Source organism: Taeniopygia guttata, chromosome 4, assembly GCF_048771995.1.
Source record: "Taeniopygia guttata chromosome 4, bTaeGut7.mat, whole genome shotgun sequence".
Classification (NCBI taxonomy): domain Eukaryota; kingdom Metazoa; phylum Chordata; class Aves; order Passeriformes; family Estrildidae; genus Taeniopygia; species Taeniopygia guttata.
Genome location: NC_133028.1, coordinates 1,082,136 through 1,105,602, shown reverse-complemented (window position 1 = coordinate 1,105,602; position 23,467 = coordinate 1,082,136). Strand labels below are relative to the sequence as shown.

At 52.2% G+C, this 23,467-nt stretch overlaps 1 protein-coding gene across 5 annotated transcripts in view; it reads right to left on the bottom strand.

The window, feature by feature from the left end:
• EXOC6B (exocyst complex component 6B) overlaps window positions 1-23,467 on the bottom strand; it is a 280,446-nt gene that overhangs the window by 46,638 nt on the left and 210,341 nt on the right. For all 5 annotated transcript variants that reach the window (XM_072927819.1, XM_072927818.1, XM_072927820.1 and 2 more), the window contains one exon: window positions 22,871-22,944. In XM_072927819.1, coding sequence (XP_072783920.1) covers window positions 22,871-22,944 — 74 coding nt within the window. The remainder of the gene's footprint in view (window positions 1-22,870; window positions 22,945-23,467) is intronic.

Here is a 23,467-nt window from a genome sequence, read left to right as displayed (position 1 = left end):
TACTGCAGGGGAGTAAATCCTGGCCGTGAACTTGTCTGATGGAGCACTTCCATCACCCCGTGCCCAACCAGACAGCTCCAGTTGGGACCAAGTGTCACAAACCTGCTTCAAACAATGGTTTAAAACACAGGGAACAGGCTGACACAGAAAAGTGGATCTAGGGGGTTTTAAACCAAGGAGCTGAGGTCACCGTCCTGCCACAGACACACAGGCACAGACTGGGGTATGGATCTTGGGGTTGGAATTCTGGGGGCTGCTTATTTGTAAATTTGATTCAAACCAAAGATGTCCCACCCTTGGGGCCAGCAGCAGGAGGACGTGGAGCTGCTGGAGAGAGCCCAGAGGAGGCCCCGGAGCTGCTCCAGGGCTGGAGCCCCTCTGCTCTGGAGCCAGGCTGGGAGAGCTGGGAATGTTCCCCTGGAGAAGGGAAAAATCCAGGGAATGCTCAGAGTCCCTGAAGGGGCTCCAGGAGAGCTGGAGAGGGACTGGGGACAAGGGACAGAGGGACAGGAGCCAGGGAATGGCTCCCACTGGGAAAGGGGAGACTGGGCTGGGATCTTGGCAAGGAATTCCTGGCTGGGCTGGAATTCCCAGATTTGCTGTGGCTGCTCCTGGATCCCTGGCAGTGCCCAAGGAAAGGTTGGACACTGGGGTTGGATCCACATGGGACAGTGGGAGGCATCGCTGCCATGGCAAGGGTGGCACTAGGTGGGATTTAGGATCCTTTCCACTCCAAAGTTTTTCAGATTCTGTTCAAAGCTGATGCTGGGCTGGACCACGGGAAGAACACAACCGACTTTCCACAAATCCCAGCTTTACTTCATCCCCTCGTTTTGCTCCAGCCAGAACCGATTGTCCAGCTTCTCCTTCCTGGCTTAACCTTCACCAGACAACCGAATTCTGGTGAAATGAGGTAAGGGTTTCACCTGTGGGAATCACAGGAAACTTCTGCAGCCAAATTCCTCAGCAGAGCAGCTCCAGCAGCGTAATTGCGTTGTCACTCATCATCAATGTCACGGAGATTATTCAGCAATTAACACCAACTCCCGAGAATTGCAGCCCTGAGACAAAACGAGGGTGTCTGGAAAGGCAGAGATTTTTAACTCATTGCTTTTCCAAAAAAAATTTAAAGGCCATGAGGCTCAGGCTACAGTACTGAGACTCAAGCTCAAAGACTGAAATAGGTTGTAATAATAATAATAATAATAGCTGCAATAATAAAAAATACAGAACCAATAAGTAGGAAGCACTCCATACTTTGGATTTTCTCCGAAAGAAAACCAGGAACTTCTTAAGGAATTTTCTTGAGCAATTCTGGTGGGTTTGGAGCAGGGTTGAGACTCGCAGCTTTCTGCTCACAGGTGAAAATATTTCTTCCCATGTTTAGAGTTATCACAAAATTCAAATGTACTGGTTGGCAAAAAAATTCAAATGTACTGGTTGGTACTGGCCTCTTTGTGGTATTTCCCTATCAATTTATGTGGCTGTGGAGTTTTTTGGGGCTTATTTTTTCAGATCTGAACCAGAAATCAACAGATGAACTCGAATAAAGCCTCAAATCCCACGAGGTAGGACACGCCTTCCAACAGCTCTACAGAAATCAAGGGCAAAACTTGCCCAATATCATCCAACCCCGAAGCTTCCCAACTCTGAAAATTATCTGTGGAAATTCCCTTCCTTCCCTCTCCCAAGCACCGCTGGGAGAACTCTTGGAAATGAGGTTGAAGGAGGTTCTTCCATCGTTTCTTCTGCTCCTCGGCTCTGCCGCGGGACCTGGGGTGGTCGCGGCTCTCCCGACTCTTCACCCCAAACCCAGGCATTGTGTTTGCTGCAAATTACAGCTGGATTTCCATTCTCCTTGAATGCCCAGAAGTAACGGATTAACACCGGCCAGGATTCCCCGCAGGAGCAGAGATTCTCCGAAAAGCTCCAGCAATGAAAGGAATGCACACGGAGCGACGGGGAGAAGGAGGAATGACTTCAAAAAAAAAAAAAAAACCAAAAAAAAACGGCCATAACATCTGGCTTAGTTTAGCCCAAAGTTACAACCAAACCACAGTCGCCTCGGCTCCACCGGCACCGCGCTCGGGAAAAATCCCACAGCTCTGGGATGACAGCTGGGAGTCGGAGCGGCAGCGAGGAAATACCTCTTGATGAGGTGTCAAGGAAAACCGTCCTTGCCGAAGCAGAATTGATGGCACAAGGCTTGGATCCCCCGGGAATGGCATTCCACGGCGCAACCGGATGATTCTGGTCAAGGTGAACGTGTTCGACCCCCGCAGAGACGTGGTCAAGCTCTGAGGTGTTGGCTGAGAACCTCCGAGGGTCCCAAAAGTCCGAGGCCAAGAGGTTCCTCCGAAAATTCACGTTCTTTGTCTCAGCACTCCTTTTTTAACCCTTTTTTTCATCAATTACATGGGAAAAACTCACAGGAAGCAGCTCCACTTGTCGACATGTCACAGAAAGATGGAATGGGATGGGTTTGAAGGGACCTGGAAGATGACATTGACCCACCTCATCCCATGGGCAGGGACACCTCCCAATGACCCGGGTGGATCCAAGCCCCAATGTCCATCCTAGCCTTGGACACTCCCAGGAATCCAGGGGCAGCCACAGCAAATCTGGGAATTCTGTTCCAGGGCCTCCCAACCCTCACAGCCAGGAATTCCCTCAATCTAAATCTCCACCCTTTCACCTTACAGCCATTCCTGCTTCTCCTTGGAAAAGTTCTTCTCCAGCCTGGGTGTGATCTCCCTTCATACCCCAGAAGATCTCCCTTCCTCCAGGCTAAGGACCCATGCCTTGGAAACCACTTCCCCGACTCAGGGCATGAAAGCCAGAGGAAAACAAGGCCACTGAGGTCACCAAAATCATGGGAGTGACACAAAACCACTTAAATTCACCCACTTTTAAGGCAAAACTCACAGCTGCAAAAAGAGCAGCTAAATGAGCTGGGGTTTAACTTAGTTCCAGCCTAATTCAAGATGTCATAAAAACAAATTTAGACTTCAGGATCAATTTTGGCAGAAGGAAACTGCTCCTGAGGTCATCTCTCTCAAGATGCTGTTCACACCTTGAAAGGCGACAGGAAAACATGGTTTAATATTGACAGATTTGATGATGTCACTATAAAAACGGCCAGAGCGACCCAAACATGTTGACAGAGGCTCCAGCCCAGGCAGGATGAATGTGGCACTACAGGGAAATTTGGGAAGCACAGGAGAGCTCCTCATTGCCCCAGGCACCGGCGAGGAGAGCCAGAGCTGAGCTGGAGGATGTGGGGTGGGAGATGTTATCCCCAAAAAAACCTCCAACCCATCCGGCGTTTCTGCCGTGTTTTCAACGCGGCATTCCCAAGGGTGTTGGTCCCTCTGGAAGGCAGCCTGGTGGTGCTGCCCTTTCCTGGGAAAAACACCAGACTCCCGGGATTGCTGGGATTCTTCCCAAGCCGAGAGGGTGGCAGCAGTGGCGTGACACCTTGTGTGAAGTGAGCATGGGGTGGTGGTGCTGGGAGGGCTCTGGGAGCCTCAGCCACCTCCCAGATCTGGCTTTTCCCCGATCCTGCTATGGCATCTCCAGCTGACCCAGTCCTGCTCCAAAGCTCAGCTCCCAGGGGTTACAGAACCAGGGAATCAAGGAATGGTTTGGGAAGGAAGGGATCTTAAAAATTATTTGTTTCCTTCATTCCCACCCCATCCATGGGCATGGACAGCTCCCGCTGTCCCAGGTGGATCCAAGCCCAGTGTCCAACCTGGCCTTGGGCTCTGCCAGGGATCCAGGGGCAGCCACAGCAAATCTGGGAATTCCAGCCCAGCCAGGAATTCCTTGCCAAGATCCCAGCCCAAGCTCCCCTTTCCCAGTGGGAGCCATTCCCTGGCTCCTGTCCCTCTGTCCCTTGTCCCCAGTCCCTCTCCAGCTCTCCTGGAGCCCCTTCAGGGACTCTGAGCATTCCCTGGAATTTTCCCTTCTCCGGGGGAACATTCCCAGCTCTCCCAGCCTGGCTCCAGAGCAGAGGGGCTCCAGAACCCTGGAATATCAGCCTGGAAGCTCTTGCACCACATTCCTGCCCTCCGCCAGGGCTGCACCTGCAGCACCGCTGGAATTTGGGACAATTCCAGGGACTAAGGAGCAGCCACAGCTTCTCTGGGCACGCTGTGCCAGGGCCTGCCCACCCTTCCAGACAGGAATTCCTTCCCAAGGGTAATTTGGGGCTCTGAGTTCCACAGGAGCCTCTCCAGAGGCAGCAGCACTCCCATGGGATGGACTCATGTCCATGAAATCCGAATGCCATCACACACAGAGTAATTTCCAGCCTTTTTGATGGAAGACAGATTTAAGCTCCTGTGCCGGAGCCAGGCTGCTGCATCCAATCCTTCCCCACCCCCCAAAAAGCTGATTTCATCAAGAGATCCGATTGCAACACTATCGTTTACCCAAAAAAAAAAAAGAAAAAAAGGGTGAAAAAAAATCCCTTCAGCGTAATCTACTTAAAAACCCAAATCTCATTTGTAGGTTATTAGAGCTGCTCCCGCCTGTGACATTCAGGCATGGAGCTCCCAGGAATTCTGAGGAGTCAGAGCTGGTTTTACTGGAGTGTTTGGCCACGTTTCTGAAGGGCTCCTCAGCTGCCGTGGCAGCCGCAAACAGCTTCCCAAAAAGACAGTGGAAAATCTGGGAATAAAAACCCAAATAAAAGCGACGGCCCTAACGAGCTCTGTGCCGGTTTTGGGGCCGATCACTCAGCTCGTTGTCAGCTCCAGCTCCAGCCTCCATCCATCCGTGTGTTTTCCATTTATCCCGGGCTGACAGGAGCAATAATCCCAGCTCTGCTGCTCCGTGCGAACCACCCAGCACACTCCAGGGGTTGTTGGCCATCGGCAGCCAAAACAACCCTTTTCCATCCCAGATTTTCAAGGATGTTTTAGAAGAGGAGTTTCCTGTCCCACAGGAGTTCACAAGGAGAAGTTTCACTCATTAAAAGGAAAAAAACACCTTTTTTCCCCTCTGATTGCTGCCTGGCTTTCTCTCAACACCCACAAATATCCACAGTTTTCATGGCGGACGGGAGGAAACTGAGGCACGGGGGCTGCGGCCAAGCGTGGAGCATCATTCCCGCCAGCTCCATCCCAATCCCGGGAGCCTGGATCCCATTAGTGGCTTTGGCAGAGTCCTCGGGCCGGGCTCTGCTCCGGGGACTGGAACACGGGACTTTCCTGCTCTCCGGTTCACATTCCAGCCCGGCAGCGCCGCCACAGCTGGGGTCAGAGATTTGGGAACGTCTGAGAGATGGGAGCAACGGGATATCGGGAGAGGAGCAGCCTCTGCTTTCCAGAATTAATTATCAGGAACAGCGGTGATGAATTTTTCAGGATTCTGGACCAGGTGGAAGCTCATCCCGAGACACTTCCTTGGGACGAGAAGGAAAAGCCTGGCCAACCAGCAGGGTTGGAATGTTTTCCCAAACCTTTTCAAGCCAAAGCCAACACAAATCTTCAAAACGACCCTCAGGAGCAGGTGGATCCCATCCCTGGAGCAACCTGGGATAATGGGAGGTGACCCTGGGGCTTGGAATGGGATGAGCTTGAAGGTCCCTTCCAACTCAACCCATTCCATGGTTCTGTGACAATCTGGGCAGGTGGAACCTTCTCATTGGAAAAAAAAATAAAATAAAATGCAATCTAATAATTTAAAAATAACATTTTCAGGGCCACAATGGTCCCAAACCAAAAGCTGAAGTTTCTGAGGTTGGTTTTTGGGACCTTCCAACCTAAAGGCAACTCCAGAGCAAAGAAAAGGCTCAGAACCTTCTCAAAGTGATCAGCAAAAATACAGGGAAAAAACACCATTTCCCAGTGGGAAAAAAGGGTGGGAAACGAGTCCAAGAGCCTGGGGAGCGTCTGGAGAAGGTCTTGAGAAACCTGGTCTGTCTGGGTCTTGTGTCGTGCTCAGGAGAGAGGTCCAAGGGCCCTTTGTGGCCAATGCTTTGCATGGGCATCTTCTGGAATATTTATTTTTCCCAGAGAAATCGGAGTTACCTCAGATTATCGCACCCTAAGGATCTCACTGAATCTGGGATCTGTTTCCTTCCTGCTTCTCAAGGAGCTCCAGAGATTGCAAATGGGATGGAATGAGGCAGGGATGAGTAAGGAAAGGAGAGATTTGGAGGAAGAATGTGATAAAAAAAAAGACAAAACAAGAGCAAATATGAACAGAGAGAGACGAGTCCAAAGGTATTGGAATCTGCTTGGAATTGGGAAAATATCCCGGCATTCCCAACAAGAGTAGAAGTTCCCAAGTAGAGTAGAAGTTAAATGCAGTTAAACATAAGCCACCAAGAATTTAATTGATATCAAGGGTCATATTCTGCCCAAAACTTCAAAAAAAGCTGTCATTGGCTCCATTTGGAAATTCCCACCTGGATTTTCCATTCCAGGTCCCCATCTTTAAGCCAAGATCAAAGCTCACTGTTGTTGGTGCTCACTGCCACCGCATCCAGCTTTAGCCAGGATGTGGAGCTGGGAAAACCTTCCTGGATCTATTCCTGAGGGAATTCCTGACAGAACCTGCATTCCACGAGTTCCCCAGAAAGCAGCACAAAGGGAACCCCGCTCCTGCCTGGAACTGCCCTGCTGGGATCCCTCCTGCCCCTTCCCAGCCTGGAGGAGGCCTCAGATTCTGATTAAAGGAGAATTAAAAGGTTTATTAAGGGAAAACCACCCCAAATGATTTAAACCCAGCAGGCAGATCCCTCACGGAATCCAAAGGAGCTTCCCAGCCCTGGATCCGAATGGTTTCCACTCGTGGCACGTTGTGCCAACGCTTGGCTCCCATCCTTCAGGCCGATCAGCAATCCCAACGCTGCAATTCCAGGCTCAATTCCTGCCTGAACTCCCCACCCTGCTCCAGTCAGACCTGGAGCATGAATCCTGGCACCCTGAGCTCTGGGTGGGATGGGAGGGAACGCCCAAATTCCATGGGGCAGGAGAAACCTCAGCAGAAACCCCTCTGCTCTTCACCCGAAGCATCAAGCAACAAAACTCCTGCGGGAATTTCCTTCCCTTTCTCGTCCACATCTCACCTGGGGATGAAATCTGCAACTTCAGAGCGAGCAATAATTGACATTATTCCCCAAAATCCTGCAGTGGCTGAATTGGCTCCACAGCTTCAAAATGCAGGGAAAGATTCCCTGACTGAACTGTCCCGTTCCCAAACCCCAGCTTGGATTGGGATTTGGGATACCCAGTGAAAAACGAAGCAAATCCAACTCGTGTCAGTCAATAACTGGAGTCAAACAAGTGCAGAACGTGAGGATTCCCTTGCAGAAAAGCTCTGGGGGCTGGAATGCAGCAAATCCCACAGGAGAAATGAGAGAATTCAACCAAACCCTTCCCAGTTCACATTTTCACCACTCATTTCTTTCCCATTTCACTTCCCCCGGCAAGGAGGCAACTCAAGTCTCGGGAGATACAGAGCTGGTGCTTGAGCAAACCAGGAAAAAATCCATTAATCATGGAATCATGGCATGGGTTGGGATGGAGGGACCTTCAAGATCATCCTGATCCCACAGACAGGGACAGCTCCCACTACCCCAGGTGGATCCAACCCCAGTGTCCAACCTGGCCTTGGGCACTGCCAGGGATCCAGGGGCAGCCACAGCAAATCTGGGAATTCCAGCCCAGCCAGGAATTCCTTGCCAAGATCCCAGCCCAAGCTCCCCTTTCCCAGTGGGAGCCATTCCCTGGCTCCTGTCCCTCTGTCCCTTGTCCCCAGTCCCTCTCCAGCTCTCCTGGAGCCCCTCCAGGGACTCTGAGCATTCCCTGGAATTTTCCCTTCTCCAGGGGAACATTCCCAGCTCGCCCAGTGGGAAATGTTGATGGGGAGCAGCAGCAAATGAGGGAGCAAATTACAGCACTGCACGGACTCTGCTTCCTCCTGTCTCCCCTTCTCCCATTATATCCTGATTTTCTGGGCTATTTTTTACTCCTGGCCCTGCCTAACGAGCTGCTGACTGGCTTGGCCACCTCCAAGCCGTGACAGATGGCTCCACACGCTGCTGTTAATGTGCTGGAAAACACCCCTGGATGGATCCAGCCCTGCCCGACCCCAGCGCGGAGCTCCGGGGAGCCTTCCCAGAGTGGGTTTCATTTCACTGCCTTGTGCCTTTCCCCACTATTTATATCCTAAGCGTGATCAGATGAGAGCAGGAATATAAAAAATATTCTTTCCACAGCCCATGACATCACCTTTTCCTCTTGGAAAAGTCGGTAACTCCATACGTTTTTATGCACGCAGCCCCACACGGGCTCTGCTCTCTCCTTACAGCAGCAGAACATTCCCGTCCATGAAAATTAAAGGATAATCTATAGGAAAAATGTGCTACTGGAGAGAAATTTGTGCTGGAGGCTTCTCTGCTTTCTATTAAGGGCCCTTTGGAAAGAGTTTCGAGAGGCTGAAAGGCAGAGGGATAATTAAATGGCCTAAATTATGGCTTTAAACAGACAGAGCGCAGGGTTAGATGGGATTTTGGGAAGGAATTCCTCCCTGTGAGGGTGCTGAGGTCCTGGCAGAGAGGTTGTGAACTCCTCACCCCTGGAAGTGTCCAAGGCCAGGCTGGATGGGGTTTGGAGCAACCTGGGATAGCAGGAGGTGTCCCTGCCCATGGCAGGGGGCGGGATGGAATTTGAAGTCCTTTCCATCCCAAACCAATTTGGGATTCTGAGTTCCACAGGGATCAAACAGGAGCAGAATTTCCCCCAAAGTGGGGACGGAGCCGTGCACACCCATCCCATCAACCTGCTGCCACGGCCAGCCAGGGGGACAAGGTCTGACAGCAGCTTTGGACCCCAGTCACTCCAAACACGAATTCCCACCTCCATCGGGGCAGGAGGGAAAGGAGCGTGAACTCGGGGTGACCTCCAAGAAATCCCTGAACCTAAAAATATGACAGACAAACTGTTTCCACCGAGAGCTGCTATATAAAACCACCCCAGCTGAAAACTCCTCTGGAGCTAACCTCAAACACGAGGCGAATTCCAGCCTCGCTGTTTTCCTCTGGCATCCCGGAATGTTCGTCTCCAGGACAGAACTGGCTGTTCAAGCGAGCCCCCGCTCCTGCAGAAGTGATTGTTTTCAAACACTTTGGAAAAGCAATCCCGCACAGGGGCTGCATTCCAGGCAGGATTCCCTCCCCCCTCCAGGTTTTAAGCATTAAGAGGAGCAGAGCAAGAACAGACTTTGTCCACTCGGCTTCCAAGTCGCCGCAAATTAAAGGGAGAAAATACATTTTTTGGTTTCTTCACAGCACGGAGGATCACAGATTCATTTAGGTTGGGAAAGATATTCAAGATCGTGGAATGGTTGGGGTTGGAAGGGACTTATAAGATGATGCAGTGCCATGGGCAGGGACACCTCCCATCATCTTAGCCCCAGTGTCCAACCTGGCCTTGGGCACTGCCAGGGATCCAGGGGCAGCCACAGCAAATCTGGGAATTCCAGCCCAGCCTCTCCTCACCCTCCCAGCCAGGAATTCCTTGCCAAGATCCCACCTAAACCTCTCCTCTTTTCCTTTGGAACAGTTCCCTCGTGTCCTGCCGTGTGGGAAGCCTCTCCCTCTTTCCTCCAATCCCCTCTGGGCACCGAAGGGATGCAGGGAGCTCTGCCTGGAGCCTTCCCCTCTCCAGGCCGGACAACCCAACTGGGACCAGTCCAGCTGTGGATTCCCGAGCCCTTGGATCCCCCAGAGGCCGATAACAGCTCAAGATGGGAAAAAACCGAGGCATTTTCAGCAGGGTTTCTGTGCGCTGTGCGGTTCGGAGCCGTGACTCATTTGCGGGGACTATTTCTGGTCACGGGCACAACCCCTCGGAGCTCTCAGGTTCGCTTGATCTGTGCAACAAAAGATCCCAATCTCCCGTGGCTGTCAGTGCCCGTCCCCGCCTCGTTTCCCCATCAGCAGCCCTCATGTCAGCAGCCAAATTAAGGGATTACAGCCGGGAACATTTAACGAGATTAGATCAGGGGAGTGTTTGCTCTTCCAGCGAGGCTGCGAACAGGAGGATGGGGAGATGCCAACAGCCTCGGTCACACCTACAGCTCCTGCCCTGTCTGTCTGTCTGTCTGTCTGACACCACGCGAGACAAAAGGCAGACTTTGTTTCACGGTGTTCAGCACATCAGGCTCCAGCCCGTGCTGAAAACACACACAAGGGCTTTAAATAAAATTCACGGATCTGCGGCAACCGGAATTTCCAACGCCAGGAACTCCCAGCCCCACCCCAGCCCAGCACGCAGCACTTTATGGGATCACAGAAGAGCTTGAGCTGGAAAAGACCACAGGCAGGGACCCCTCCACCCCACCAGGCTGCTCCAAGTTCATCCAACCTGGCCTGGATTCGTGGGAAGATCCCAAATAAAAACCCCAAACAAAAATCACAGGAATTAAAGCGCTGCTCAAAAGAGCTCTCACCCCAAAACACACAAACCCCGATTAAGCACCACAAACAAAATCTCTGTCTGGCCAAACCAAGCCCAAATTTTGACCAATTAATCAGAAAAGACATGAACGGAGCCAGGGAGATGAATTATCCTATTTAGGGAAGTCAGGGTTTGCTCAAGCAAGAGGAAGGCTCAGGGTGACTCACAGGACCCAACCGCTGCCATCCCCGTGGATTATCCAGAAAACACGAGCTGGGTCAAGGAAGTTGGGCCATTTAACACCAACTATTCCAGTATTTATTTATTTTTTTATGGGCCAGTTAACACCAGCTATTCCAGTATTTATTTGTTTTTTTGTAAGTCAGAGCTGGTGCACAGCTCTCAGCGCTGGGGATGGATTCTCACAGCAGCATTTTCAAAGTTCAGCCAAAACAACTCCAATGTCTCCTCAAAACCTTCCTCCCTTGGCCACGGATGGGAATCGGGGAATAAACATCAGGATCTCCCTATCATTCCTGCACCAAATCCATGCCATGTGCTGCTTTTCCCAGGGACTCCCAACTGCAGCATTTCTGGGACTCGTTTGGCTTCAAAGCAAGAAGATTCTCAAAGCAGTGGAAAGTTCATCCCAGTGCTCTGCAAAGAGCTGGAGCCACAACAGCTCTGGAGAAGGGAAAGGCCAGGACTTTCTTCTCCCTGGGATGGGATTAATGAGGGAATTGTGGAATCATGGAATCGTTTGGGCTGGAAGAGACCTTAAAATCAACTCATGCCTACCACATCCATTGGCAGGGACACCTCCCACCATCCCAGGTGGATCCAAGCCCCAATGTCCAACCTGGACACTGCCAGGGATCCAGGGAGAGCCACAGCAAATCTGGGAATTCCAGCCCAGCCAGGAATTCCTTCCCAAAATCCTATCCATCCCTGCCCCCAGGTGCTTCTGGGGCTGCATCCCCTTCCTGAGCCTCTCTCCCTCCACATTGCCCAGACAGTCCTGGAGCTCAGGAATTCCTCCTGGTCCCGAGGAACGTGTCCTCACAGCTTCACCCCAGTCCCCCAGCAAACCCCACAGCAGCCAGCACTCCCTCCCTGCTCTGGTGGTCAGACCACCTCCACCTTCATCAATTAAAACCTGGGCCCAATGATCCCAGGGGTCTTTTCCGACCTAAGTGATTCCATGATTCTGCAATTAAAGCCCATTAGGCTAATTGCTCCCCTCCTCCCTGTGCACCCAGCACATGGAGCCCTATTGGCACTCGGCTGGTCCCACCATGGAGCTGCTCAGGATATGTAAAAAAACAGGGAATAATCAGGGCATTTGTGCCAGTATTTAGTCCAAATTGCACTCAGGATTTCTAATCTTGTTTAAAAAATAATCTTTCTTGTTAAATCTGTGATGCTGTGGTGAATTTGTTCCATTTCCGGGATGAAGCGTTGTGTTTATCAAAGGGCAGGATACAAAGTCAGCCTGAAGGACAGAAGCTCAGCCCAGGACATTCCTGGCTGGTTCATTTTGGGTGTGAAGAAACACAGAATCATGGAATTACTGAGGTTGGAAAAGTCCTCTCAGATCATTGACACTCAGCTCTGCCAGGGCCACCACTGCCCCATGTCCCCAAGTGCCACATCCACAGGGCTTGGAAATCCCTCCAGGGATGGGGACTCCACCTCCGTGCCAGTGGTGGAAAACCCTTTCCGTTTAGAAATTCTCCCTAAAATCCATTCTAAATGGGATGTTCAGGTCCCTGGCACATCCTGAGGCCGTTTGCTCTTGTCCTGTCCCACGGGGAGCAGATCCTTACCCCCACCTGCCCCCACAGGAACGGCCTTTTGGAGACCACATTCCCAAACCCCGACCCCCCAAAACGGCAGAAGCGCGTTTTAAGCTGGGAAGTGAAGCTGGCTCAGCTCACCTGGACTGGAACAAACCCCTCCTCAGCTCTGTCCTTCCCCTGGGAGCGCCGCTGTGACCTCACAGCTCCGCTCTGTCAGGACAGGCAGATGTGGACACGCATCCGATTACCCACCCGTCACTCACAGCCAGCGGCCCTGCTTCTCCAGCCAAGGGGCTGGCGCCGTTTCAGGCCCCAAAAAGCATCCACCAGCTGCTGCTCCAGCGGGACACAAATCCCCTGGAAGCCCATGTCCCATCTACTCATCCTGCGTGGACAGCTGGGACGCCTCCGGGATGCTCCGACGGAGCATTGACACACCTGGGCAATCACGGGATCATCTGGGCTGGAAAAGCCCTCCAAGATCGAGTCCAACTCCTCCCCAGCACTGCCCAGGCCACCACTGCCCGTGTCCCCAAGTGCCACATCCGCAGAGTTCTGAAATCCCCCCAGGCATGGGGACTCCACCCACCGCCCTTGGAAGTTTTGTTCCAATGCTTGACAACCCTTTCTCCTATAGGAATCCTACAGGAAATCTGTGCTTAAACACTGAAATGGATTTAGAGCCAGAGCATAAAACTTCCCACTCTCACCAGACCAACCTCGAAACTCTCTTAGCAGACCCAGCCTAAAAATAACCCATTTATGCATTTATCGGCAGCTAATCCAAGCCCACACGCCCTGGAATCGGCAGAACCTCCAGGAATGGAAATGACCATTTTTATCCTGGGATGGCGGGGAGCTAATTAATTGAAAAGCCATCCTGTGAGTCCGTGAATCCAACGGGAAGGTTGGAATTGATCCCGGAACGATGTTCCTGGCTATACAGTGCCACCTTGCTGTCAACCCATCAATGAAATGACATCTGGGAAGGGTGGGATGTGCAGCACCATCACCTCGAGTGACCCGGGAATTCTGGGCTGGAATACGACATTAAAATCCCCTTAATCCCAATTCTTAACCTATTCCAAGTGATCTGCTCTCTGATGGACTCTCCCATCATCATTCCCAGAGTTTCTCTCCGCCCCTTGAGGCACGAAGAGGTTGATCTCCCTCTCCTCCCCTGCCCTTCCTCACTGACCTTATCTCATCGATTTCCCCTCTAATCCACGTGTCCAGCGCTCTGTAAACGCTGCTCAATATTTGCTCTCCTCGAACCCAACGGGAAAAAAATCAATGGGAGACTCCAAGAACAGATTGCTGTGGGATGGCGTGTCTGGGAAGGAATTAATCCCTCATTCCTGAGGGACACGGGGGCCCCAGGCCCAGGTCAAAGTCACCTTGATGGGGAAGAGCCCCAGCGGTCCTGTCCCTCATCCCATGGTGTTATCCCAGGAAGTTGACTCCTTGGCTGGCAGAACACCCCAAACTTTTCCAGGAGCTAAAGTTTCCCTGCTCTGAAATGATCCAGCTGCCCTCGAGAGGTCACAAGGAGGAGAATGACAGGGATGCACTGGGATAAAGTTTCCCTACGGCTTCAAAGGCACGAGAGCTCTGCACAAATTCCCCGACCACCCACCGCGATCCAGCCAGGGGATCCCATTCCAGGGAAACCCAGCAGCCACAGGAGCTCCCGGGGGGGAACCTCACATGGCACCAGGTGAAGGTTGGATGAATGAAAGGCAGCTCCATAAAAGCTCCTTTATGGACAGCTCCTCCTCATCCCCCAGCTCCCGGATCAGCGGAGCGGGTTTGGTTTCCCGGCTGGGGGTGTGGAGGTGAGGGGCACCCACCTCTGGTCCCCTCTGTTCCAGTCGGTCCCACCCCAATCCGTGGGATAAAGGGAATGTGGGCCCTGCAACTCCCGCTGGTGTCTGTTTTCCCAGCTGGATGAGAGACTGCAGTTACAGGGAAGGAATCTCGGGAAGGAGATCCCGGCTCCCACAGCACGGCCCCGCTCCAGGGAGGGAGGGCCAGGGGCAGCCAGAGGGTCTGCAGGAGGAGCCAGAGGCTCCAGCTGAGTCTTGGAGGAATAAAACCCAATGGAAACACGTTCCTGGCCCAGTGCAAGGTCCCTTGGGATGAGGTTCTCCATGGAGTCCCTGGGAGTGGCTCCTTGTTTTGCCATAAATTCCACTAGACCAGGCTGGAGTCACTCCTCACCCCTGGAAGTGTCCAAGGCCAAGCTGGAGCACCCTGGGGTGGTGAAAGGTGTCCCTGCCCACGGCAGGGAATGAGAGGATCTTTGGGGTCCCTTCCAATCCAAACCATTCCCTGACTCCATGATTTAATGTGGGAAAGGTCTCTCCCACCTCCCCACACCCACACAGCCCCATGCCCTGCCCGCACGGCATCCCGAGGAATTCAACCCCCAACCAACCACGAGGTCCCAAACCCCGCTCCTCGCTCTCCAGCTCCTCATTTCCTCCCTTTATTCCCTTTGTCTGGAAGGCTCCCAGTGACAGAGGATTTGATTGTTTGTTTGCTTTTATTGTTCCAGAGGGCCGAGTGTCGACAGGCTCCACAATTCCCAGCGCCCAGAAACCCCGGCAGCGCTCCCCGCCGCCCAGAAGTGCTAACAGGACATGTTTGCACTCCAGGTTTTTCTTTGGTTTGGAGGCTCCAGGGAGCATCCAGGCATTTTTAAGTCCTCCCCATGCCACTGCATCCCTCCTGGATGGAGAGTGATGGCTCAAGCAGCCGAAGGGGAGAGGGATCCGTGTGATTTTAATGGGATTGAACCACAAAAGGATGGGTTTAAAGCAACACTAAGACCAGTTTAAACCCACCAAGGCAGGAAAAATCAGAGTTAAGGCTCTAAATCTACCCTGAGCTCCTGCTTTTGTGTTTCCTGCCCTCTTCCCGTCTCTTTTCCGCAGAGCACGGCGAGAGGCAGCTTGGATTTCCAGCCCAAACTTTGGAGGATCCTTCCCTTTGTGAGTCAGGCAGTTAACACTGATTTAAAAACAAATAAACCACTCCATGTGCCCTTCTCCAACACTGTTAGGATTTGGGCACTGGGGAAAAAAAAAAAAAAAGTGCCCTGAGCCTGACAAAGAAGAAACAGAGTGGTTTGGCCAAGGTTCTGGAATGTTCTTCCTGGAGTGCCGGGCTGGCCGCAGCCCGAGGGATCCCTGCCGGCTCCCCGGGCAGTGCCTGCCCAACAACCCATGGCAGAGCACATGGATCCACGCTGGGGGCAGGAAAAACAGATTTACAGCTCATCTCTGATGGGCCTCCAACGCGGAGCAGCGTTCCCGATGGGAATTCCAGGAAGGGTGAGCAGCGCCGGAGGTGTGGGACACCTGGCTGTGGGCTGGAGCTCAGGCTGAAATTCAGGAGGTCCCAGAAGAGTTCCCTAATACCTCTTTCTGCTTCTTAGATGTCTCCCAGCTGCCCTGGGACGGTTTTGACCCATATCCAGTTGGTTTTCCAGGGAAAACGCCTCGTTTTGGTGTCACTGCCTGGGGGTGACACGCGAACACCGAGGCACAAGGATCAGGTGGCATTGGGAGCAGGAAATAAAGGCAAGAAAGGGCCCCTCATTGAACATTGATAATTTTGGTTTCCCTCCATCTTTTTTCTGTTTCTTCACCTCTCCCAAGTGTTTTTAGGGAGCCAAGGGGCGGGAGAGGGATGGATGGAGACAATACTTTAACAGGGAATGGTCCCTTCTCCTGAGTGAAAAAGCAACAGGAAAAGAGGAAACGGCCTCAAGTTGTGCCACAGGAGATTCAGGTTAGCTACTGGGGAAGATTTCTCCATGGAAAGGCTTGTCCAGCCCTTTAACTCAATAAATCTGCAACATCACAGAGTTTCAAAGGTAAATTCATTCCAATTGTGGATTGAGAACACAAATCCAGGCATTTCCAGACAGAGAAATCCAATGTCGAGGTGGTTTCTTTGTGTTAACGAAATGAATGACTTCCCCCTGCCGATGACCTTGGAGAGGACACTCAGCCACCCCTGAGGTCCACCAGGAATTAACTGCAGCTTTGGCTTCCCCAGGCAACCTGGCATTCAGGAAAGCCGGGATAATTTGGGTTTTCTGGAAGTAGAGAGGCGGGACAGAGGATGAAGGCGATAATATTAATATTAAGAATAATAATAACAACAACTTCTGGGAAGCTGATGTGGTTATGGATGCCTGGAGAAGCCTCCATCACACTCAGGGGTGTTAGGAAACAAAATATCCTTTAATTAGCAGTAATTAGCTCAGCTGGAAGTCAGGCACCTGCCCTTGCTGCTCTTCATTATCTCCTCAGACTCTTCAGGGCTTCGTGTTCGCACAGGAAGCAGCAAAACGGGCACTTTCCGATGGCCTGTGGGCACCATCTTAATGAAGGTGATTAATTACGCTGGATAAATGATCCAGGAGATATCAGTCGGTGTAAGGAACTTGGAGAGGAGCCACTGAAGTAATTAAGAGCTGGAGATAGGATCTGAACAGCAAAATCCTGGATTTAGGGGTGATGATCCAACCAGCTCCAACCTCTCCTTGCTGGGAAATGAGGAATTAGGGCTGACACTGGAACCTGTGCCTTCACACCTCTGTTTCCTGAGTGCTCCAGGTGTTTGCCAGGAAAGATTAACGGGATTCTGGAATTCAGCATTTCCCTTGGCACGTTTGGGAGCTGCGGGTGGGGATGCAGAGCTGGAAAAGGGCTTTGGGTCACCGGGCTGGACAGGACAATGAGGCAGAGGCCACAGAAAAAGCGGTGGCAGAATTCAGGGGTTGTTAAGCAAGAGTGAAGGATGCAGGAAAACAGGGAGAATGGGAGAGGTTGATGGTTGGTTGATGATCTTGGAGGCGTTTCCCAACCTGAGTGACTCTTTGCTGATTATAAAGTAAAAAAGATGCAAAATGCAAATGTTGTCTTTCCATGGTAAAAACCTCCCCTGCAAAGAGCCCTAAACACTGAAGGTGAGCAGAAACCCAAAAGTACAACCTGGATTCTCAAAATCATGGAAGGGGCTGGGTTGGGGACCGTGGAGATCATCCAGTTCCAACCCCCTGGGATGGGCAGGGACACCTCCCAGTGCCTCAGGGGGATCCAGCGTCCAGCCTGGCCTGGGACACTTCCAGAGATCCACAGCTTCCTGGGACAAAACCCAGCACTCAGATCCATCTCTGGCCGGAGCAGAGCGAGAGAATTCCAAGATCTCGAGTTCTGAGGCTGAGGCAGTGGGGGAGGGGGGCTGGAGCCAAGGGAACAATTTGGAGATGAAAAACAGCGACCGAAACGAGCTGAAAACCCCTCGTGAGTCACCTTTTCATCCCTGCCCTCCTGCATCCAGTGACTAACGTGGCAACAAAGCCGTGGGAGCTGCTCTCCCAGCAGAAACCCTGGAGACACAAGCAGGGACATGCGGGAGGAGACACCTCGGCGGGAGAGTTCGGTTAATTGATCACCCCCTCCGTGCAGTTCTCAGCTTCTGCTCCATCTCCCAGCTAAACCAGCTGGGAAGGATCAGCCAAACCAGTTTGCTGAGCAGGATGGCCCTGGGCTCACCCAAAGTCTTGTTTTTGCTCTGCTCCCCAAACATCTCCTGACTTTGCACAGGGCTGGGGAGCCACATTGAGCTGTAAGATAGAAAAACAAGGTGAAAAAACAACTCAGAGCTCCCTGCCTGGTGGGAATGAAACTTCAGGGCATCCTGGACCCTGCATGGAGTGATTGGAGGGACTGGCTCCACCTTCCCACCACCAGAATGGTGACAGAGCTGAGTGGCCAGGGCCACCAGTGTCACACCAAGGGGACCTTCATCCCAAATTCCCAAGGGCGTTCCCTCAGCCACCACCTGGGGATGGAAGCCCTGGGGCACACAGAAGGAGTAGGAGACGGGGATACATCTCATGGGAGGTCCTGAGTGGAAAGAGATCCACCAAAATCGAGTCCAACACCTGGGACACCCCAAAATCCCATCCTGGGCACTCCTGAGCGCTTTGTCCCAACACTCCCGGAGCTCCGGCAGCGTCGGGAATGTGCCCATTCCCTAGAGAGCTGTTCCAGTGCCTGACACAAGGACACAATTCCAGGCCTCCCAGTGCCCTTAGAGCAGCCACCAAGGCAGGCAGAGGGGGTTCCCAACACCTGATTTATCAGCTGATATTTGATAAGGAGCCGGGCTGGAAGCCCACCATCCCAGCACAGCTGGAGTTCCCGGGGTGACCTCCCACTGGCTGCTCCCTCCAAGGGAGCAGGTGGTTCCTTCAAACCAGGCATGGAGCCCAGGAATCCCAGCTCCTGGAATGTGAGGCTCAGGGATGAGCACATGCTGCAGCTTTGCTCCTCTACTTGGTTCTTATTTTCAGATAAAAAGGTGTAGGGCTGGAGAAAACGGGAACATCTGGTGACTGCACAGGAGAGAGGAAACCTGGGAGAAGTCAGGGATGCCCCTGGATCCCTGGAAGTGTCCCAGGCCAGGTTGGACACTGTGGCTTGGAGCACCCTGGGATAGTGGGAGGTGTCCCTGCCATGGCAGGGGTGGAATGGGATGGGATTTAAGGTCTCTTCCCACCCAAACCATTCCATGATTCTACCACAGAGCAGGGATGGGAGGGAATTGTGTTCCCGAGGGGATCATTCTTTCATTAAGTGCCTCTATCAGAGCTAATAAGAGAAAAATGAGCACATTGGAGGGAGACTTCCCATTCCCAGCAGGATCCCACAATAACCACAGCTGGATCCCAACACAGGGAAAACACACAAACAAAGCACTTCCCATGGGATGAGCAGAGTCATGGAATGGGTTGTGTTGGATGGGACCATAAAGGGACACCTCCCACTGTCCCAGGGTGCTCCAAACCCCACGTCCAACCTTCGGCACTGCCAGGGATCCAAGGGCAGCCACAGCAAATCTGGGAATTCCAGCCCAGCCCCTCCCCACCCTCCCAGACAGGAATTCCTTGCCAAGATCCCACCTAAGCCTGACCTTGCCTGTCTTAACCCCACGGACGGGGTTTGAGGAGCAGATGCTGAAACTGGAACCCACCAAGACTGCACAAAGCAAAGCAGAACAGTGCTGGGGGAGAAGAGTGGAACCTCCCTGTGCCCATCCCTCGGACACGCTGGAGCCTCATCCAGGTGAGTTCCCACCTGCCTTGGTCCAAACTTCCCTCAGAGCTGAGGATGGCACTTGCAGAGGAAACTGAGCACTCAGGATTTACAACTGGCTGGACAGGAGGAGGGAGCTCTCATCACTGAGTACGTGCCCTCCCTGGAGCCCAGAGCGGAATTCTTCAACTGCTGGAGACAGATTTTCCTTGGAAGGCGGCCACGAGCGCTGATCCGGCTTCTAGGAGAGACTGGCGTGGCCAGGGATCGCAGGGACCTCAGAGACCAGCACAAAACCTTCCTCTTGCACCAACATCCTCACAACAAACCCATGAAAACCAAAAATGAAAACACTTCCCGCTGTGGGGAAAACAGGGGATGATTCCACATATGGGCTTGGGAATGACCTGGGAGCACCTGGAGATCTCCAGTGGTGTTTGGGCATCCAGGGGTGTTTGGTGAAGATCCAGAGGAGCTGGTTATTTCAAATTTCAGCAAGGTTATTCATGGGACTAAATTTTTTTTTTCAGATTTCTGAGTGTGTAAGAGCAATGTTTGAAGTGGAATGGGAAAAGCAAATATTGCTTCCTTGTAAAACCTTAATTATTTGAGTCCCACTCCTGCAGAAGGACTCGAGATGGGAGCTGGTTTCCTTTATGACTTCATTAAGGGTATTTATGGAATTAGAATTGTCCCAGAATAGGAAATCAAGCCCCATTTTACATTTCTGCCTGCTCAAAATAGTGATTTTGATTCTCTGGGCTCAGCTCTTCCTCTTTCCCAGTCAGGGATGGAATTGCTCCTGATTTCCTTAGGCATGAGGGGAAAACCAGGATTTTGATGTACAAAACTTGAGTCTGCTGCTCTGAACAAGGACAAACTCTGATGCCTTTAAACAGTGACATCTTTCTAGGGTTTATTTCCCACTACAAGGATCTGCACCAAGGCACAAACCAAGTCACCACATTTTCCTATCACTTCATAGTTCATTAATTTCAGTCATTCCCTTAATCATCCCCCATTACATTGAAAATCTTCTCGGATTTACAAATGTTCTGCAACAGCTCCGACTGAAATATGTTGGGAAGGGAAATCTCTTTAATTTCCCTACTTTGGTGAATTCTTGCCCAGTCATTTTTCCTCCCTGGGTCATTCCACTTAAATCAACATTGTGGTGACATTCCACAGAATCATGGAATGGTTTGAGTTGGAAGGGACCTTAAATCTCATCCCACTCCATCCCCTGCCATGGACAGGGACACCTTGCACTATCCCAGTCCCAATGTCCAACCTGGCCTTGGACACCTCCAGGGACCCAGCTGCTCTGGGAGGCCTTGGGTTCCATCCCTGTCCCTCCCCACCCTCACAGAGAGGAATTCCTTCCCAATATCCCACTTAGTCTACTCTGCTTCAGTTTAATTTCATGGTTTAAAAGAGAAAGAACGCCAAGTCCAACAAGAAAAATTTCAAGGCAACTTGAAGAGCAATCAAAGCCCTTCATCCATGACCTCTCCACCTCTCCCTGCTCCCAGCTGGAGCTGCAGGCCAACAAGAAGTGCTGGGAGCGTTGGTGGCCACTTGGGTGGGCTCTGGTGACACATTCCAACATGCCACCAGAGCAGCTCATCGACAGGAGCAGGGGGGGGAACTGCTCTGTATCTGTACAACACCTTGATTTTCCCCTCATCCATCATCATCCACTACCCAGGAGAGCCAGGACTTCCCATCCTCACCTGGCACCTGCATCTCCCCTTCCTCCTTCCATAGTCACAGAATCCTGGGAAGGTTTGGGTGGGAAGGGACCTCAAAACCCATCCAGTCCCACCCCCTGCCATGGGCAGGGACACCTCCCACTGTCCCAGGGTCCTCCAATCCTTGTCCACCTGGCCTTGAGATTCAGAGGTGCTGCCGCTGTTAAATGCAAGAACAAAACCTGGAGCACCTCTTGGAACAAAGATGAAACCTCCATGCCCAAAGACACCCACTGGACAGAGGAGGAAGGACTGAGGAGGCTCCTGCTCCTCCTCCTCCTCCTCCTCCTCACCCAAGCTGGGTCCCTCTGGCTGCGTTTTGCACTCACGAACCACACGAATGTTTCACTGGCTCGGTCTCCCCGAGCCATTTCCAGGCGTTTCACTCTTCCAAGAGCCGCAGGTTGCCTCTCCAAAATCCCCATATTCACGGCCTGGTGCTTGGAAAAGGCCCAGGGCCTCCACATTTCCTCACACCCAGGAGGCCGCGGGCGCGCCGAGCGCCGCAGTCAACAAAGCGCCAAGGAGCTAATGAAGATAAAAGTGTCAACACAGCCTGGTGATAACGCACACCTCTCCCATGGAGCTGCTGGGACCGTTTTGCAAACAAATTTGGCAGTTCCTGGCGGGCCCGGGCCCGAAAAGCGGCGTCCTGATGTTATTAAAGTTAACAGAAGTGTCATGGGATGACAGATGGCTCCCCGCACATCAATTGGATTCTGAGGAGTTCTCAAACCCTGGCAGGTTGAAAGCAGCTCCAGCACGAATCAGAGGCAGGGGCAAGATCATCGATACAAGGGATTATGCAGATTTAAGAAATACCCTCGGCACCCGAAAGTTTTCAGAATGCAAACTACGTCAACCCCGCAAACAAGAGGCACTGCATCATGATGGCAGCAGGGACAAAGCCAGGGGGGTTTAACAGACAAAAAAAGATTGTTTTAATAGGAGAGAAGCATCAGTCATTGAGTCTTACTTCATTCAGACTTTCTCTCCAACCCATCCATCTTCAGTGCCAAGAGATGACAGGACCACCTCACTTTTCCCCCCGGCCTAGTGTATCAATAATGCCCATTTCTCCCCAAACAAATGACTCCCCAGAATGGCCCTTTTCCCAAAATTGGCTGCCAAGCCCCACAAAGGCCACAGTACCTGCTATGGTCAACTTGGCTCCAACGGGGCCCCCTCCAGAGGTGGCCACCGATGGGTGGAGCCTTCCCCAACCATCTTCCCCAAGAGCCACTTTGTCATTCCTGGCCGGGGAGCATCTGCGGAAGAGGGGATGGGGCGGGGGGGTGGCCGAGTGGCAGAGGGACACAGAGAGGGACACAGAGAGGGACACAAACGGGCACGGACACAGGGGAATGCAAATCCCTCCGCCCTTGCAAATGCCTCCATGGGCATTCTCTGGGAACAAAGGTCCTCGAGGCGGGCGGGCTCTGCATCACTGCTCTCTCTGTTCCCAGCACCTGCTCGGCACCGGCCGCGGAGTCGCCGCGGTCCCTCTGCGCCGCGCCCGCAGAAGCCAACGGCAGCACAATGGCCCCGGTGGCCAGGGTCAGGCCTGGCTTTCTTCCTCGCCCCCTTCCACCAGCCCTTTTCACCTCCACCATCTCCAGGAGCACTCGGTAAGGAGGTGGCTTCGAGCGACGAGAGGAGGAGGAGGGGGGAAATATAGGTCTCTGGCGTAAATCACTGACGCCGTTTCCCCTCCTCTCCCTTCCCTTAAGACCTGATGGTCTTCAGTCACACATCTTAAAAGCAAAACAAAAAACAAAAACACAAAGACTTACTTGTCTCAAGTCGATGAAGGCCAACTGCAGCGTGTCCCCTTGGAACCCAGGCACTGGGCCGGATCTGGCAAACTCTGTGGGAAAGAAAAGAGGATAAAAAGCGCCTTTAACTAACCATGGACAGGGAGATTGGCAGACGGATGACAGGGAAGACAAGAGAGGCTGGGGGAGAGGAGGACCGCGCTTCTAAGGAGTCATGTCTCCCTCCCTTCAGCGTCTTTGTTTGCCCTTCAAAATTCGTGTCATCAAAACACCATTAATTCCACCGTCCTGACAGCAAGGAAACTGTACTAATTCGACCTGAAATTTATTCCCATGAGCTGCACTGGGCTTCAGAGTATTTGTTTTGTGAACGGACAAACAACTCGCCCAGAAGAAAGGGGGGGATGGGGGTGGAAAAGTTTTTCCTCTCAACACAATAAAATCTTCAGCTGTGAAACTCTTTTCAGTTCCGAAAGCTATTTATATTTTAGGGCGCTGAAGGAATTTTCTAATTTCACGCCTGTCACCAGGCTCCATGAGCATTCATCAAAAAAATATGCCCGGCTGCGTCATTAATTATCAGGCAGCAGATTATTTGCATGATCTGGTGATGGC